Genomic DNA, 18,072 nt, shown 5'->3' on the forward strand with positions numbered 1-18,072 from the left:
GCTGCATCAGTGCCATAGCCATAATTACATGTTGTATGACCTTACGAAGACCATACTTAAGCTGAAATAAATTTTAAGTCTGGTTTATGTTGAAATAGACTTTGTATCAAGGGAACAGTTACCCAAATTGCTGTGAAAAAATCTTTCTCTAAATAGGGATAAAACTATGTAAGTTAATCAAAACAAAACTGATTTTTCAGTTCTTTAATAATGCCTTTCCAGTAACTGAAGTTTTTAAAAGTGGTCATCTCCTGCTCTTTCAGTGTAGAGATTGGTGAAAGTGTGAGAGGAGAAGATGTGTATATCATCCAGAGTGGCTGTGGAGAAATAAATGACAACTTAATGGAACTGCTCATCATGATCAATGCTTGCAAGATTGCATCATCCTCCAGAGTGACTGCTGTAATTCCATGTTTTCCATACGCCAGGCAAGATAAGAAAGACAAGGTAGGTAAGAATTATGTAATTTTGTCATTTTTCAGCTTGTTCACTTGAAATTTTTGGAGATTAAACAATCTTCATAAATGTTCAAGTGATGTAAAATATTTGCTTTTTTCATCCTTTTGGTAAAATGTTTAATTATCTGTAGGTGAATGAAGTGATACAATAAATTATTTTTTGCTTGTATTTTGATTATTGACACGCCTTCAGTTTGAAAAAAATAGGTACATTCTATGTATGTGGTGTATTGCAGAGTACTCTGCTAACAAAACTCACTTTCTAGGACTTTTGCCTGCTTTGTCAAGCTTCTTTTTTTATCTCTGTATATGAAGAGAGTATACCCTTTTAGGATTTAATTCCCTGAAACCAAAATATTTAAATTTGTAGTGCTGTAACAATTATGTAGGTGAGTTTCACTCTATATGATTTAACAGAGCACCAAAAGGAAGGAACCAATTACATCTTCAAGGCATTGCAGTAATTAATAAAAACATTATTTTATGCTGCAAGGAAGATTTTAAAAAAGTGCTTCTGTGTCTGTAATATTATTGATGCAGACCAAAGGTTGTCTGGAAACTCTGTAGATAATCTTCTGATCTTAGTGCCCTTTTCCTGAATTTGGTCTGTCATAACTGATGAATTTATCAGCCCAGCCAAGCTGATGACACAGTAACAAACTCTGTGGCAAGTAAGTTTGGCGTTGGGTTTTTTTTTGAATACAGAACTAAACTTTCCTATGTCAATTGTATATACAAAGAAACCTCTAATATGTTATGAGAACATTACTTTTACCTAAACTCTCTTGAAAAGGACTAAGTATAAATCTGAATTTGGCTTTTAAGATTGGATTGAAATTGTTGTAATTTTGGAAAATTGCCTCTCTCCAGTACTTCCCATAAATGGACTGCCCCATCCCTTCCCTTTGCACATCAAGCAAACCATCCTGAAAACCTTCTGTTGTTCTTTACATTCTTTAATATATAACATAACAGGACTGAGAAGTAATGCAGAAGCTAAGAATAAGCAGATAGTACAAAATATGTAATGGTCAGCCTGCGATGTCCGAGAACAAAGCTAAGTATAGAAAAGTTATTCTCTAGTGTATTCATTCCTCAAGTGCAGGCTGTCTAGCACCATACTAATATCATCAAGACCCACGTGTTACACTTCCAAAAACAGAATTCAGAAGTTAGCAGCTCTCTATTCTTTGCCTACATCTTTTGGAACTTCCTTTTTGCTGTGTTTTTTTTTTATTGAATAATGATTTCCCTTGATTGGGGAGCTGAAATACTTCTTAATCAAAAGAACTTGAAAGGGAAGTGATAAACCTTTTGTTAAGAGGAGGAAAATATCTCAGTATCTTTTGATTTACAAAATCATATTGGAAGATTCTGCTGGACCATCCTGTAAGTTCTTGGTGTGGAAAAAGGATGAGTTGTCCCAAGTTTTCCATGCATATAGGTTATGCCTTGTCAAGGATGCCCAAAATCTGTGGCAGACTTCCAAGAGACACCTAAAACCCACAGTGGGGTAGCCCAGCATGCCACCTAGGAGCATTTTGTCTTTTGAAAATGCCATATGGATTATGGTAGCCTACTAGGGTAGCCTAGGAAAGTGAATTAGATTAACAGATTTTGAGCATTGTTCCAGACTGTTCTTTGGGTGTCACTGAATTCTGCAATTCTAGGCAAGCCATTCCTTTTTCTTTTTTTTAACCTCTATTTTGCAATTGAGAAAATGTTTGCAATCTTTGGAAATTAACCTTGGTAGCTGACCTCCGTGTTGCAAAATAAACTATAATATAGCTGTCAACATTCGGCAGCTTATTGATAGGGAGATCTTTCCTTCTGCCGTTGGATTGCATCATATCACTTGGTCTTTGACCCACGTTGAGTGCTCAATTTTTGTATGCTGCCTGAAGTGTCAGTAAAGTGCCAGCCATTTTCTGGCTGTGGTTATAAACAGATTTTCTTCTCTGGTGCTGTAGTTTGCTTGACTATGAACTGGAGCAGTATAATCTTCACTAGCTGGATGCTGTTTCCTGCCTGGAATTTAAGTTGTTGTCTTTAATCCATAAAGAACTAAATAGACTGAGTCCTTGCTGCCTGAAATAATCCTATTTTCTTCCTGCCTCCATGGCAGTTATGATCACTGAGAACAGTGAAAGTTCTCTTGGTTTATTTGTTTAAGGAAGAGGCTTGCTGGTAATCAAAAAAGTTGGTAAATTAATTCAGATGCAATCAAGTGCTGCCATAAACCAGAGTACTTCTGATACACAAGCTAGCTGATTTAAAATTAGCTTAGGTGTATCTGTGCTTTAGCCATAGCTGCATTTATGCATCCTCTAATTATGCTAGACTTCCAAGCTGTGGGCAGGACACATTTATGTCGGATGTTACAGAGGTGCTTTTGAGATAAGTTAGAGGTAGTGACAGGTGAGTTTGGTGTTCTACAGCTCATGTAACTTTGTTTTTTTGATTTGTAGAAGGGGTCCGTGGAGCGTTGGGTAGGTATTGCTTTTTTGTTTGTGGTTTTTTTTAATCTAACGCTATGCATTTCCATTAATAAGGCCTTAAAGGGTGAAACTTACTTGGTTACATTATGTATAACTGGGAACATTTTCAGTTTCACTTCTTGATTTCAGCTGTTTCACCTAGGCCATGACAGCAATCCTGTGGAATAATTTGCTACTAGAAAGCTCCTAGCTTCTAGTTAAATTTATCTGGATATTCAAGATAATTGCTGTCAACTTCTGAAGCTTCAAAGCATACCTCATTTTTGAAACGATAAATTTAGGTAATACACTAGTAAACATTCTATATCCATACATTTCACAAATGGCTTTCTTGGAAGTGAAAGTTCCAGTTATATATCCTTGGGTTTTCTTGGATTGGTTGGTTTTTTTTTTTCGGTATGCATGTGATGCATTTTGAGCAAGACAATTTAATAAGATTCTTCAAGGCAACAAAGCTTTAATCATGATGGACAGCTTTTCCTATCAGCTATGTGCCCTTTGCATAGTTACTCTTTTAAGGTTATTTATATTAGCTTTGTGGTTTCCCCCCTTACCCTGGTAATTTGTGAATAAATTTGTAATGCATCATAAAGGAAGAAATAATTTCTATAACTTGTAATACATAAGTGCAGATTTTGCTTAGAAGCTAAAAACTCCGTGATTTTTTTACAATTTTGTTTCTGTATGTAATGTTGAATTTCACACTAATAATTCTGAAACTAATCTCAAATTGTCAAAGAATGGAGCAATGAATACTGTGAATCTCTGTGTTCTTGCTTCTTTAATCAGAAGCAAACCTTAGAAAGTCCAAGATAAAGAAAATCTTGGTTTCTCATCTACCTTTGTCCTCCAAGTTTATGAATAATAAGGCCAGGTTCTCATGAATATACTTCCTTTGATTTTAAAATAATCTTCAATTTAGATCATATTGAGGCACAAAACTTGTTTTCTATGTGACCAATCAAAACTGAAATCCTTTTGAATGTGTTGTGTGTTTTCTTTTAATGCATAATTTTGTGTAAAGGAAACTCAGCTGCAAACTTCATTTGTCTTAATCTCCTATTAGCACATTCTTGAAAACCAGGTGTTGGTGTTTGGCTATCTTTCTTTCCAAGACCCTCTGTCCACCAACACATAGGCAATCTCTGATGTGTGCATGTCTGCTAAAACAAGTTACCTAGTGGTAAAACCTTCAATTCTTCCTTCTGGGAAGGCAGCCTGTGAGGCCAGCAGCTGAAAGAAGTACCAGCTGGTAATGTATATGTTAGTATTTGATGCAGGAAAGTATTTTGGGGCTTTTGTGATGGTGATACTCATGATATTGAGACATGAGATGAGCTAAATGCTGTAATGGAAACAGAAAAAAATAAAAGCAAAATTCAATATGCTGGATGGTATGGGAATGGCAAACCACGTTCCGGGGAGAACATAATTTGTGTATAGCAGCTAGCCCAAACTAGATACTTGTTTCTACCAGAGGGAGTGGTGCTGGTTTGCCATCTTTTCTCTGTCCTTCCATTTGAGCTGCCTCATCTGGCTGCTGTGGGTTCAGACAAGTCCTGGTGTGTGGCACAAGGAATGAGGTGAAAGTGTATAACCTGGGAAGAAGGGATGGGACAAGCAGGGGAGCAAACACAGTGTTTCAATATCACCTGTTTAGTCCAGCTTAGCCATAGCATCAAACTAGACCCTTACAAAGAGCTGATAAGAGAACTTGTGGCAAAGTCAAAAGAGTAGAAACTAAATCTTTGGGTTTTTTTAGATGTTGCCAGAGATTTGAGAATATTTTGAAGCCCAGCTTAAAATATCAGTTTGTACTGCTAAGGTGAGCTGCAGCAATCAGGAATTTGATTTGCATGAACCAAAAGTTTACTAGTAATAATAGAAATATCCAGAAAGCTTCAGCTGTCTTGAACCTTACAGAACTGAACTTAAATGAGGATCAGCATATTCCTCAGTAGCTGGAAAATCATCTGTGCTGAAGCACTAATGATACCAAACTCTTAGGGAAGCTATATGCATCTGAATTGTAGAGATCTAGGGAAGTGCTAGCTGTTGCATTTATATTCTGTGTATCTTACATAGACCAAATGGTGGTGGTGGTGATGTTCTGTGAAACAAAACCCAAAAGGGACAGTTTTCAAAATGAAGAATTTCTGAAAAGTTAATGATAAACTTGATCCAGCCAAAAGAAAGACTGCAATATTTGTTTCTTTTCTGGAAGTATATTGGCAGTCTTCAGGTCAAAACAGAGAAATGATGATACTTCTACCTAAATTTAGCAAAACATTTGAGGAAAATACTGGCTTCTTGATATGGCATCCAGGTTGGATTGCGATGGTGTAGCTTATTTTAGGTTATGCCCTTGAGCAGCATTGGAAGGAGAGCAGCGATACTCTGCAGTTGTGTGTATGGGGTATTTAAAGTTTTTCGAAAATAAAATGGGAGGTTTTTTAGTATTTCTGTTAAAGCTGTCTAGGGCAACATAACTTTTCTCAAAGTTTAAATCTGAAAAAAGAGTTTTTAAAGTGAGGTATCCTTCAGTTATGATTTTTCATCTTTTATTTTGCTGTTTGTTCTGCATCCTTGTGACTTTTAAAAAGCTCTTGATATTGGCATTAACTTTGCTAATTAGATTTGCTCTTTCATTCTTTCCACTTCTCTGGGTTTTTTTTTATTCCCCACCACCTCCACCCCCCACCCCCATCACTTTTGGGAATTCTAGACTCCTAATGGCATCCAACAATTAAGGGTGGATTAGCAAAAGTAAATAATTAAATAGGCCAAGGTAGAAGACCCCTGCCAACATGCATATGTTACAAGCTTTACTCTATCATGAAGAAATGCTTGATATGAACTTTGTTTTAAAGCAGTGTTTTCAAAAGCTGTGTTTACTCTGCCTTCAATCTTTGGTTTTGGCAATGTTTTTTAGAACAGTATAGTTGCCTGAGAGTTGGGTGTTAGTGTAGGATAGTGGCTTAGAGAAATGGAGATTATCTGTCTTTCTGCTATGGAAAAGCTAGATCAAAGTTTTAAATAGAAAATACTTTTAAACTGGAAAAATATCCCCAATTTTATCAGCCTTTTAGTCAGTCAGTCTCATTACTACAAAGCATTATTATGCAGATTGTGCAAACTGATTTAGATATTCCTAAATGGGTTTTTTTGCACTTCAAAACCCTAGTAGCAAGATTAGCTGTTGATGGGCTAGTTTGGCTAAAGTTCTAGAGCTCTTCATATCTAGATTCCAAATAGTTTAAAGGAAAAAAATCAATAGAAGTAGCAACTTTCTGACCTCTTGCATCTAGTCAATCTTTTTAATAATTTGTGCTTTATTCCTCAGAGTCGTGCTCCAATCTCTGCAAAACTTGTTGCCAACATGCTGTCAGTTGCAGGGGCTGACCACATCATCACCATGGACTTGCATGCTTCTCAGATCCAGGTAACTACCAGTTCTTACTAACTGTGGCTAGGGGCTCTACTGAATTAATGTGAAAGGCTAATAGTAATTTTCTGGTTTTTTCCTTGTTGTTTTGAAAGGCTATGTAGAGAAGTAGAAAATCTCACTGTTTCTAATTAAATTCCCTTCTGAAAGAGACCAGCCTTCATTTTTATGGGGTGATTTGGAGGTGCTTTGAGTACTTGTGCGTTGGAGTTTTCAGTGGAATTTGCCAAGTCTAGTGTAAGAGCTCCCAGAACATAAAATATACCAGTTTGGGGCAAGTTCTCTTAATCTTGGCCTGGTTAGAGATTATTGTATTGTCCTTCGTAGAATTGTGTGGTTTTGGGGGGTTTTTTTGTTACAGCCAAGGAGTCAATATTCTTTTAATAGAAGTGGCGATGGAAGCTGGCAACTCATAGCTGAATTCAACAAATCATAAAACTCTTTCCTTAGGCACAGAGCAAACATAATTTGTCATTCTCATATGTACCTCTTTTCAACATACCTTAGTTTTTCTAGGAAATACCTTTTCTTCCAGTTCTGGTATTCTGGTTAATCAGAATTTCCTGTTATGCTAGGCAGTCATCATGTAAATAAAGCAGTTTCATTTGTGGTCTAACACAGATTTCTTGCCATTCTTGTCAACTTGAGCAGCAGAAATGAAACATTTCTTTTTGCACGAGTAATACTAACTTGAATCTTCCCAATGTTGAGATAATGCTGTTCATGTCAAGCAGTCAAAATCTGAGGCTTTTCACAAGCTTGAATTTATGTGGGTGCCTGAAGGTGGTGATCTTTTCCAATTTTTATATAATTTGAGAACGCCTGTTTTTTATTTCACTACTCTTGGGTGAGATGTTTAGAGACCTTAACATTTGTCTAACTTCTGCTGTATTTGATGATAATTTTGTAAGGCAGAATTAGGCCAGTATAAAATACTAGTTAAAGTTCTACCATACATGAAAAGCAAAGCCTTGACTCCTTCTCTGTGCCCTCATTCCAGGTGAGACATAAACATATTCATGAAACTCTCTTTCTCCTTTGGACCAGGGTTTCTTTGACATCCCAGTAGATAACCTGTATGCAGAACCTGCAGTGCTGCAGTGGATTAAAGAGAACATTTTGGAGTGGAAAAACTGTATTATAGTCTCGCCTGATGCAGGTGGTGCAAAAAGGTACTATACAAGCCTAAGACTATTAGTGTTCCATGTCGTTAGTGGTTAATGAACTAATTTGTCTAGTTTTTTTCCTTCATGAATTGTGCAAGATATGGGATATATCACTGAATCCAACTGCATTGTAAAAACAGAACAACTAGTTCTTCCAACATCCATGCTTGAAAACATCTAGCAGCATTCTATACTCTAAAGAAAATCTTTCTCTCTCCCTGGATATGGCCTTATTAACTGAATCCCTCTGCAGGAGGGGAGAGATTTTTTCCTGCTGCTTGCTTCTTTACTCCCGTTGCTGCACCGCTTCCTGCTTCACTCTGGAACTGCCTAAGTCTCCCTTCTCTGTCAAAGCGTATGGCCTATCCTCACTGTACCTGCTGGCATTTAGGTAAGAGCTTGCTTGAGTTGTGGGGTTTTTTCTTTACATTAGTGCATTCTGGCTGTAAGCCTATTGACCTCAAGTTGTGCACAGTGAATACTAGAAAAAGGGAGTGAAGTTTTGAGTGGCAAAAGGTGAAAATAGAAAAGATAGTTCATGGTAGTGTTTCTTCAGAGCATGTGTTATTCATTTAGCAGACTATCTTTTGTTTGGGATCTGAGTATAAACTAATGCAAAAGCTCAGAAGCTTGCTGGCTGGGGAGGTGATAAAGCATCCCATTGAAATGAAATGCTTATTCACAAGTTTTATTGGTCGAGCTGCTGCTACAAAACTGAATGGAAAGAAAGACAAATGCAGTAAGAATCCTGTAAGCCAATAGCAATTTAGATGTTTGGAATGTAGTATGGGGAAAAATGTGAAAGACTGTCATAATTTGGTTTTAATTCAAGTCCTTGGGTCTGTTATGAGTGTTCATATTGTAATAGTTAATAGAGAAATAAGACTGATTAGAACTCCGTAGCTGTTCCTATGTAGATTAATCGGGTCAAAGATGTGAAGGATATAAACTATAGAAAACACTCTAAAATTCAAATGACACAGTCAATTCAATTTCTTTTTTCATCCCTATCTGGATGCTGTCAATTACAGTTGTTTCTCATTGACGTTTTGTTGGGCTTTTTAAACAAAATACAGCCTTTGCTTAGAATTGAAGTAAAGACAGCATTTTCTTCCCGTACAAAATATTCATGTATCATAAAAATGATCATAAGAGTTTCTTTTTTGCAGACCACTCTCACTGTGATTAAAATAGAGTCTGTCTTTGGTACCTTTCTGTTGTAATGCAACCAAGCAGTTGCTAATGAAGTAGGGGAAGATACTGCTTTCAATAAATTCACAGCTTTTCCTTCACTTCCAGTAATGTAAAGAAAATGGTTTGGCCTTTCCATTTAAAACATGTAGACCTTGAAAATAATACTTGGGTTAATGAAAAGTTAATAGAATATGAAGAAAATTTGTCTTGGAAATTAAATCTGTAAAGAAATTTTCTAAATACATATTCTTGCATTCATTTAAAATACCTGATTTTTTGTTTCTTACCATTTGCTTGTTTTTATCCAACTTATTAAATTTTGTGACTGAAGTAAGACATGCAAATTCTATGATATCTTACTCTGAGATATTAAGACTTGCTATGAAATTGTACTATTCACAAAAAATGCCAAAACATTTGCCTGCTTCTGTTTATCACCCACTTGTTAAAATACAGTAAAATACTGTAAAATATCCACAGTTAAAATACTCCATATTTAAGTGCTAAAGAAACAAAACTGTATTCTCTAACTGTGCACATTAATCTTGTTAATGCTCTAAACATTTTCTAAAGACAGTCTACAAGTTTGCACCTACATAGAAAAAGCATAATATTTTTTATTCTGGTGTCTTTATACCTACTGCCTCTGGTATATTAAGCCTGAAAAAAGCAATTGGAAGTCAGTAACAAATTAAGTTTGTTAATGGAGGTTTGACTGACCACCGGAGGTCACCCTGAATAGTTTTAAAAGATCTTTGTCAGGTGGATGTGTTGCTAAGGGAATTACTAATGAAGTAAGCTACTTGATTCCTAGTCAAGTACTGCTAAAATAATTATTAATCTATTAACTTGTTTGGTTTTTGCCTTTGGCTTGGTTTCACAACCCTGCAATGGTATTTCCGTTAGGATGTTGCTAACGGAAGTTAACAGGGCTAACATTAAATACATGCTGCTGTAGGCATAGAATTGAGGTGACCTCTACTTCATCGAGTGTGATTAGATCTTGCAGCAACTTAAAGCTTGTGAATAGCTGAAATTTTTTCAAAGCCAGGCACTTAATAACAGAAATCCAAAGTCAATTCAATGAAAAAAAAATTATTCCTGGAGTATTGCTTAAGACTTTCTAGTTATCGAGAAAGAAATTAAGACTATCTAGTTATCATATCTAGTTACATTTATTAGCAGTGAATTAAGATTGTCTCTAACCTGACTCATTACCTGCAGAAGTGTGTGCTGCAGTAATGTGAAAGCCAGGAAACATTAAAAACTGCATTTTATAACAGAAAACATGTATGGCTCTTTGTTCTTTCTTCTAAAAATTTTCTAAATGTGGTGTGTTTCTTCCTCTAATTTAGGGTTACTTCAATTGCTGACAGACTGAATGTCGAATTTGCTCTCATCCATAAGGAAAGAAAGAAGGCAAATGAAGTGGACAGAATGGTCTTGGTTGGTGATGTGAAAGACAGAGTAGCAATTCTTGTTGATGATATGGCTGACACATGTGGCACAATATGTCATGCAGCAGACAAGTAAGTATTATTATGAACTGGCGCACTATTTTGCTGTACTGTAACCTGCAGATAGCCGAAGAATGCGGTTGCTGTGTCCTGCGTGCTTATAACCCAACCCAACCTCTGCAGCATGAAGTCACTCTGATCCTTGAGTCTAGTACTTGAGTCTTGTGATCAAACTGTGTCCTTCTTTAGAATGTAGAATTGGGAAAATATTTACAGAAATATATTTATTTGTATTTAGAAAGAGGGTGCAATAAATAAAAAGTGATTTAACTTGGAAGGGACTAGGGCCATCTAGTGTGTTTTTCAGTTTCAAGGCAGAAATGATAGAAAATCATTCTCAAATCTCATGATGGAGTCTTTCCACTCTTCTTAGGCAATCTTCCACAAAGTTTTACTAGATTTAACATTGGAAAGCATTTTCTTCCCAGTGTTCTATGTGTGCTTAATATTAATCTTTAATGTAAATCTTCAGTATAAAATCACTTGTCCTTTTCATCTGGGAAGGTGGGACTAAGTTTTCCTGTCTTTTGTCTGGAAGTTAGTTGAAGACTGTTCTTCTTCCCCTCCGGACTAAGTAACTTGCAGTTTATTCAGTCTTTTCATACGTTTTCTCTGTGGTTGATGCCCTCTAGATTCTTTCCAGTTGATCCACTTCTTGAAGTGGAGCATGTGAATGTAGACCCAGTATCCTAACTGGGCCCTAGCAGTGCCTAAGAGAAAGGATTGTTTGGTAGTTTTCCAGCTGGCTTTAGCTGGTGCATTTCAGGCTAGTGGTAGGGCTTTTTCCACAGAAGTTGGCTTTATTGACTGCATTGAACTTCGGTAATGTCTAATAGCCTTTTAAAAAATTGCCGATTCCTGAAATGATTACTTCCTCCTATTGCTGTAGCCTCAACTCAATATGTATGGCAGTAACTGTAGCTTCAAAATCATCTTGACAAACTGGAGAAATGGATTTATACCTCACATTCGTTCTTAATGAATTTTACACTTGTGACCAACTGCTGCCTTGGTTGAACTCCATTCACCACCACTCTTTGGGCCTGGCTGCCATGCCAGTTATTAACTCAGTGAAGATTACAAGCAGACAGTTTCTCCACGAGAATGCTGTGGGAAACAGTGTCAATGCAACAGGGTGAAGCTGAAGTGAGCTAGACATTGGTGCTTGGGGCTAAAGATCATCCCATAAGTTTACAGCCTTTCGTTGTAGTCTTGCGGTTCGCATTTAGATAAAAAGCATGTTAAAACTTGTGGCAGAAGGATTCGTATAGTCTTGGGACTCTTTTCACTTTGGAAATTTGACGGAATTTTGAGACGAGATTTTGTGCAGTTTTCTGCTATCTGCATCGGACCCCAAACTGTGCTTTTGGTCTGTGCCTTTTGCAGACCAAAATCATTAATTGCCTAGCCAATTTCTTTTTCATGCTCCTGTGCATAGAGGAAGTTAATTCCTGTCAAAAAGGAGGCCTTTATTTCTCTCCTGCTGTGAAAGAAACACTTCTTATTTAACTACAGTGTATTTCTATAGAGCAAATTCTAAAACTATCAGGATCCTTCAATGTACCTAAATAAACCTAAAAAATGGTTTTGCTTGAGTGATGCAGCCTGATATCATGTTCTTGGCATGAAGTGGTGATTTTTGTCAATGTCAAATCTAGGTGAGGTGTACTTTGTGCTCAATTAGAGTTACTCACTCAAGTACTGCTCTTCAGGGCCTCTGTACGACCAGAAAAGCAGGTAGGACATAGCTGAGTGTCTAGAGGCAGAGAGGCCAGTCAAAACCAAATGAAGATATGTTCATTCACAATGTGTTCTACTTCTTTGATTTATATCTTTTTTTTTCCTCCTGTGCTAGATCAGAAGCATGTCTTCCCACAACCTTGTAGTAAGCTAGGCTTTTAATCCTTAACATTTCTTCTTTCTCAAACGCTTTCCAAGCAGAATTTTTTGAATCACAAATTAAAATAAAGGTGGACAATAATGCAAGCACAATAATTATGAATACTGCCATCCACCTTATTTCAGTTTTGCCTGATTAAGATAGAAAATTTGTACTGGAATTCAGTTGTATGCTGAGCTGTTACTGTCAAAAGTGCGACATTTTAGATTAGTATCACTGCTACTGATAAGATTTTTTTTTTTATTTAATTAGCAGTTACTTTTTGTGAGGCTTATTTGTATAATCTGGAAAAGTTTAAAATTATCTTAATGTATTTGTAGATACTTGTATCTTGCTGTAGCTTCCAAGGAGGAATTTCTGTGTAAAATGTACTTTTGGAGATTTGTATCTGGCTTCATCTACAGCTATGTATGTAAACATGCATCACAGCATACTTTTATCTTTGTGTTCTACAGGTTAGTATCTGCTGGAGCTACTAAAGTATATGCCATTCTTACTCATGGCATCTTTTCTGGTCCTGCTATTTCTCGGATTAATAATGCATCGTTTGAGGCTGTTGTGGTAACTAATACAATCCCCCAAGAAGAGAAAATGAAACACTGCCCAAAAATTCAGGTGTGGTGATGGTTTTCTGTCATCTGTTTAAATTCTGGGTTGGTATTTTACTGCTAGGTGATGTTAGAATTTTAGCCCTGAGAGGAAAGTAATATTCTAAAATGCATTCTCTGCAGATCATGTTGCTAAAACATGCCAAAGAACTACTTTAAAGGGATTCAGGTAGTACAGTAGAGTATTACAAAACATTTGGCATTTACAGCAGATTGAGAATGCCTGACTCTGAAAGAGTGGCAAATGGAAACTTGGCTGGTTTTTTGGGGGTGGGTTTTTTTTTGTTTGGGGTGGGGGGGTTTTCAGGGGCATGGGGAATAATCAGTATTAATTGAACAATATTTTTATGTAAGAAATTGTTATGTTACTGAAGGTTACACAGAAACCTTAGATTACATAATTTTTTAAAAATACTCTAATGAAAATGCTCGATAACAACGACATGTTTCTCTTCAAACACCAAACTAAAAATACAAAGCTGACTTAAGTCATGTGTCCTTTGTGGAGTTTTTCCTTAGTATGGAATGGAGGAAAACATAAGACATTGTTGAGGTTTTTTAATGCAAGATTGGATTTTTTTAAAGCTTGCAGTTTATTTGGTATTCACTGAAACAAGGCAAGCACCTAAAAGGTACACTTCCCTTAAACTGCGCGTGTCAAGTGGACACTGCCATCTGATGGCAAAATAGTTTCTTTTTGACAACATACCCCGTGCCAGAAATCTTCAGCAGTATGCCTGTGCTTCTTAAATTGAATCTTATTCAATGCTTTCTTACTCAATTTCTGAGTTTGTACTTTGTGTTAATGCAGTTCTTCTGTATATGTTAAGTACTTAATGCTTTACTGTTATTTTATTTCATAGAAGAGGTAAGTGAGCACAATGCTAAATTGAATGTTTGTTCATGTGTTTATAAATAACATAGTTTACTGGTTTTGGCATCCCCTAAAACTTATCTTAATTTTTGTTTCAGTTTATTGACATTTCCATGATCCTGGCTGAGGCAATTCGAAGAACACACAATGGTGAATCTGTATCTTACTTGTTCAGTCACGTCCCCTTGTAACTGCAGGAGATCACATGGCATATTTGCCAAGGTTCCTTCGGCTAGTACTGTTTTCAACAATACATCTCAACCACAAGAAATTAGTATCTTTGTACAATTCCAGAGCTTTTATGCCTAATTATTATATATTTGTCTTGTAATTACCATTTGTTCTTTGTAAATGGGCAATAAATCTCCATCTTGCAGAAACTTTATGAATTCAACTGAGTCTGAAAGTCTTGTGTGTCACATAAGTTTTCTTTTATATGCCTTTCTTTACATTCTGCTAAACTGCTGCTTTGGATCTGTTTTTCTATACAGAACCACAGACTGTTCATAGAACTTAATGGGATGTATGCATGTAAGACCGTGTTCTGTGTTAAACTAAATGCTGCAGGCTTGGGTGTCTTCTATCTATTCATCTGTCAGGCAAGCAGCTGTCAGGTTTCGTTTTATGTTTAACTACCATGAATAGTATTTTGTAAGCCTTAATAGGGTGTAAACCTCATGTTAATTTTGAGGAACTGTTGACACATCCGTAGTATTACTGTTTCACATGCTTCATGTTCTTTTTTCCACAAGATATATGTGGCTTCTGTTTTCTCTCGTAAAGTTCTCATTACAGTAAATCGTTTGCTTAACATCTATTCTGTGCAGTTACTGTCTTCTAAGTTCTAAGATTAATGTCTCAGTATTCCTTTTCCTGGGATGGTTCATTTAACATACTTCAATAATTAAACCAAACTGCTCATGATTAAAGATTGGTCCTTAATTTCTTTTTTCCCCCATGGTTTTTGATAGTTCTTGATTGTGATCATATGAATTGCTTCATAGTAGTTTTCCTGTTAATATTGTAAAGCTTCACTATGCGAAGTCCAACAGCAAATTTAAACCCATATTTATACAAGCTGGTCTCTACCCACATTTACTTGATTAAAAAGTGTCTGAAAATGCTTTTGCGTTTTTTTTCGAATTGCACAATCAATAAAGCTTCAGATTTCTATTACAGAGTACCACAGGACTTTACTGTGCAGCGTGTGTGTGGTGTTCCTGCACCTGGATCATGGTAAAACTCAGTTTCCTCCCAGCTGTTAATTAAAAGCATTCACCATGCTTGAGAGATGCTACTTTACTGTGGAGCTGCATAAAAAATAGCCTACCTTGCTTGTTCTGGGATATATTTATAATGGTGCAATGTTGTGTTATAATATGGATATTTTTTTCCATTCCATTTAAGAAAGACTATTCTTTTGGTTTCTCTGAGAATGAATCTACTTTGTCTTTATAATTTTGTCCAGTAATTTCCTGTTTCTTCTGTGGGTTTCCTTTTCCAATATGAAAAGAAGTAAAACAATTGCCACTGTCAGTGATGAATACAGAAATGGGGTATATAAGATATTGTGATCAGAATTCAGTTTAGCCACTAGTTCGCAGAGAAATTCCTCATTACAACATTTCTTAAAATCCAACTGTAACCCAATGCAAATAAATTTACATTACTGTTTTAGTTGGTAAAGCAATCTTTTTAAATGTAAGAGTGTTTAACCTATTGTCTTAAATATTACTTCTCAGTTGTTAACCCCAAGTCAGTGGCCACATAATTATACCAAAGTCTAGACCTTATTACTATGCAAAAGGTATGCAAGACATTTAATGCACGATATCAATTCAATTACTTTATAGATCAGGTCTTTGTTACAAATAAAATGCTTAATTGTTTGCCTTTACTGTGCGCAAGTACTATAAATAAAAATTTAAAAAAAGTAAAAGTAATTTTCAAGACCATGCCCTGCACAGGTCAAATAGGGAAGAACGTAGGGATTGATTCTCATGCAAGCCTTGCTCAGAAATCATGCTCCACCTGTGTTGGACATAAGGATGAACTGTTAATCACACCAGACTGGTACGATCTTTATAGTAAGATCATCCTTCTCCTTTTTATGATCTGACAAAAGGGGCACAATGTTTAAATTTCATTTGGAGTATGAGTTAACACTTTATGAGCAGGTGAAGTTCTTATTCCTCAGACCGTTGTAGTCAAACCTGCTCAACTTTTAACAGGATGAGATGGGGGAAAGAGCTGAAGGAAAATGCAGATTTAAGCTTACTGTGTATACTGAGTGTTGCATACTTGAAATGCTTGCAAAGAGTTGTAGGTGAGTTCCAACAGCTCTGTGAAAACCCCATGCCCTCTGACAGAATTCAAAGGCATGGAAATAGAAGATTGTGAGGTGCTTGGTGTTTAATGTTCTGCAGTTCCTTATCCATTCATCTGAAAAACAGATGACAGTTCAGTCTGGTGGGAAGCTTTCTTCTCTCAACAGCATTGTTTTTCCCTTTATTTCAAAATAGCATGTTGTAGAGTGGAAGTTACAGGTTTTTACCTCAATTGTCTATAAACCTTATTTTTGACTTGTTCTAGTGGAAGTACAAATGTTTGCCTTTCTCAGTAAAAGGTCTTGAAGTTTGCAGCCTTTCTGAAAGCTCTTGTCATGTTCAGGATTTTTAAACGTCAGAAGCTCCGAGCCCCGTGCTAAGGCAGTGGATTGCTGGGAGTGAAGCCTGAGTGCGTTTTCACTGCACAAGTCCCTCTGCGTTGTTTGTCAGGCATCCATTGCCAATGCTGGTCCTCTGTCTGCATGTTGTGTGGAGGCTGAACCCAGCTGGCAGCTAAGCCCCTGAACTGAGCAACTTCATTTGTATCTTTGCGTGATTCCCCAGGAACTTGCCAATGTTGTACTGAACATCATGTTAAACATGGGGTGCTGTCGTAATTGCTGATATAAGGCTTAGCACACTAGAGAAGAGACACTACAGCAAGGCTTCAGCTAAACTATCCAGCTTTGAGATAAACACAGTAGAATCCTGATTTTGATAAATAAATTAAAGCAGCTTGCTGTAAGTTTTCATTTCTGTTTTTTTCCTCTTCTAAATGAAATCTTCACCATCCAAATCTTTAGATGATAGATTAAGGAGAGTAAACGCCCTTGCTCTATTTTAAATTATATTCTTCACTTGCAAAACACGTGCTTTTTTACCACTGTGTCCTCCCCTAGCATGTGCTACAGTAGTAAGTACTTTTCTGCTCTGTTACTTTGTCTCATGAGGCAAAAGAGATTTTGCACATCTGAGGGAAACCTAAACTTTTTAAATCACTAAATCAGTGATACCCTGTGCCTCTAAAAATCAAATTATAGTTCTGAAGTCCTAAACTGAGCTTCCCTGCATTTACCCCCTCACACCTTTAGAAGAGAAATATTGCTGTGTTTTGCTTCCTGCTTTTTTAAATTTAAAAAAAAAAGGTAAAAAAAACCACTCTGTGTTTCTGTTAGTATTCAGCTAAAGTTGTGGTTTCGCTCTGCACAGAATTGAAAGTTGTATACTCTTGGCTGGATGACAGTGAGTTCCTAATATGAAAAAATAATGAAAATGCAAACCAACATTAGAGGTATTAAAATTTCTGAAGTTTTTATGTATAGACTGCAAGGAAGATTGCCAAAGACACTGAGCACCTGTCAAAAATCACAGAGCATAGGAACCCTAAGCAAGTGGGCATTTAAGGATCTCATGTTCAGGCAATTTCCAGTGCCAGAGACATGGTTAGGTTCTTGAAGAAATCGATTTTTCACAATCCAGCCTGTGCCAAGTCATTCTCTTGGGTACTATTTCACAACTAATTAAGCACATTTGCTTTATAATAAAGTAAATAACTATAAATACATGGAAGCTAATATTCTCTCCTGGTGACATACAATCTGTGAAATATTTGGAGTGGAACAGCTAGAGCAGGGTGTTTGCAACGAAGGTTTTCCTCTACCAGAAATGTGGTGAATGGCCTTGCAGAACACAGTGGGATTTTAGTGAGACATCTGCATTAATTATAACTAACCCCCAAAGAAATCTTCAGTGCGTCCTGCATGAAAAGAAAAATCCAGTCCCTGGTAAAAAGCAGAGGAATTGTACTTTATTACAGTACTTTTAGTAATCAGGCACAAAGGCGAGCAGTATAGCCCTGAACCCCAGCTCTTGATTGAAACAGTAGTGATGCTGCACACTTTCTTGGGTTTTTTATATGACTCAGCCACTAAAACCAGGGAATTTTAAAGTATGATTGTAAATTCTTGCCATGTTCATTGTTCAGGTTCCAGTTTTCCAAAATGGAAAACTGCAATGAAAAGTCCCACCACAATCAGAGAAATTATATACTGCTATTTAAAATGTAAAGAAAAATATATAGGGAAA

At 36.5% G+C, this 18,072-nt stretch overlaps 1 protein-coding gene across 2 annotated transcripts; it reads left to right on the plus strand.

The window, feature by feature from the left end:
- The first annotated feature begins 266 nt into the window (after nucleotides 1-266).
- Nucleotides 267-14,040, plus strand: LOC104497295 (ribose-phosphate pyrophosphokinase 2). 2 transcript variants are annotated; one of them, XM_010140533.1, is made up of 7 exons: nucleotides 267-447; nucleotides 2,927-2,947; nucleotides 6,300-6,398; nucleotides 7,449-7,573; nucleotides 10,117-10,290; nucleotides 12,634-12,793; nucleotides 13,759-14,040. In XM_010140533.1, exons 1-7 carry the CDS (start codon nucleotides 343-345, stop codon nucleotides 13,849-13,851), a joined length of 777 nt encoding a protein of 258 aa, XP_010138835.1. In that variant the 5' UTR covers nucleotides 267-342; the 3' UTR covers nucleotides 13,852-14,040. The 2 variants fall into 2 exon arrangements, with proteins under 2 accessions (XP_010138835.1, XP_010138836.1); XM_010140534.1 differs by having other exon boundaries at nucleotides 413-451.
- Nucleotides 14,041-18,072: the final 4,032 nt, after the last annotated feature.

Source organism: Buceros rhinoceros, unplaced genomic scaffold (genome assembly GCF_000710305.1).
Source record: "Buceros rhinoceros silvestris isolate BGI_N320 unplaced genomic scaffold, ASM71030v1 scaffold3517, whole genome shotgun sequence".
Lineage (NCBI taxonomy): Eukaryota > Metazoa > Chordata > Aves > Bucerotiformes > Bucerotidae > Buceros > Buceros rhinoceros.

Coding starts and splice junctions, on each gene's coding strand:
- LOC104497295 (XM_010140533.1), top strand. CDS start 343: ATGGAACTGCTCATCATGATCAATGCTTGCAAGATTGCATCATCCTCC. Junction 7,574..10,116: donor GATGCAGGTGGTGCAAAAAG/GTACTATACAAG, acceptor CCTCTAATTTAG/GGTTACTTCAATTGCTGACA. Junction 12,794..13,758: donor AACACTGCCCAAAAATTCAG/GTGTGGTGATGG, acceptor TTTTTGTTTCAG/TTTATTGACATTTCCATGAT.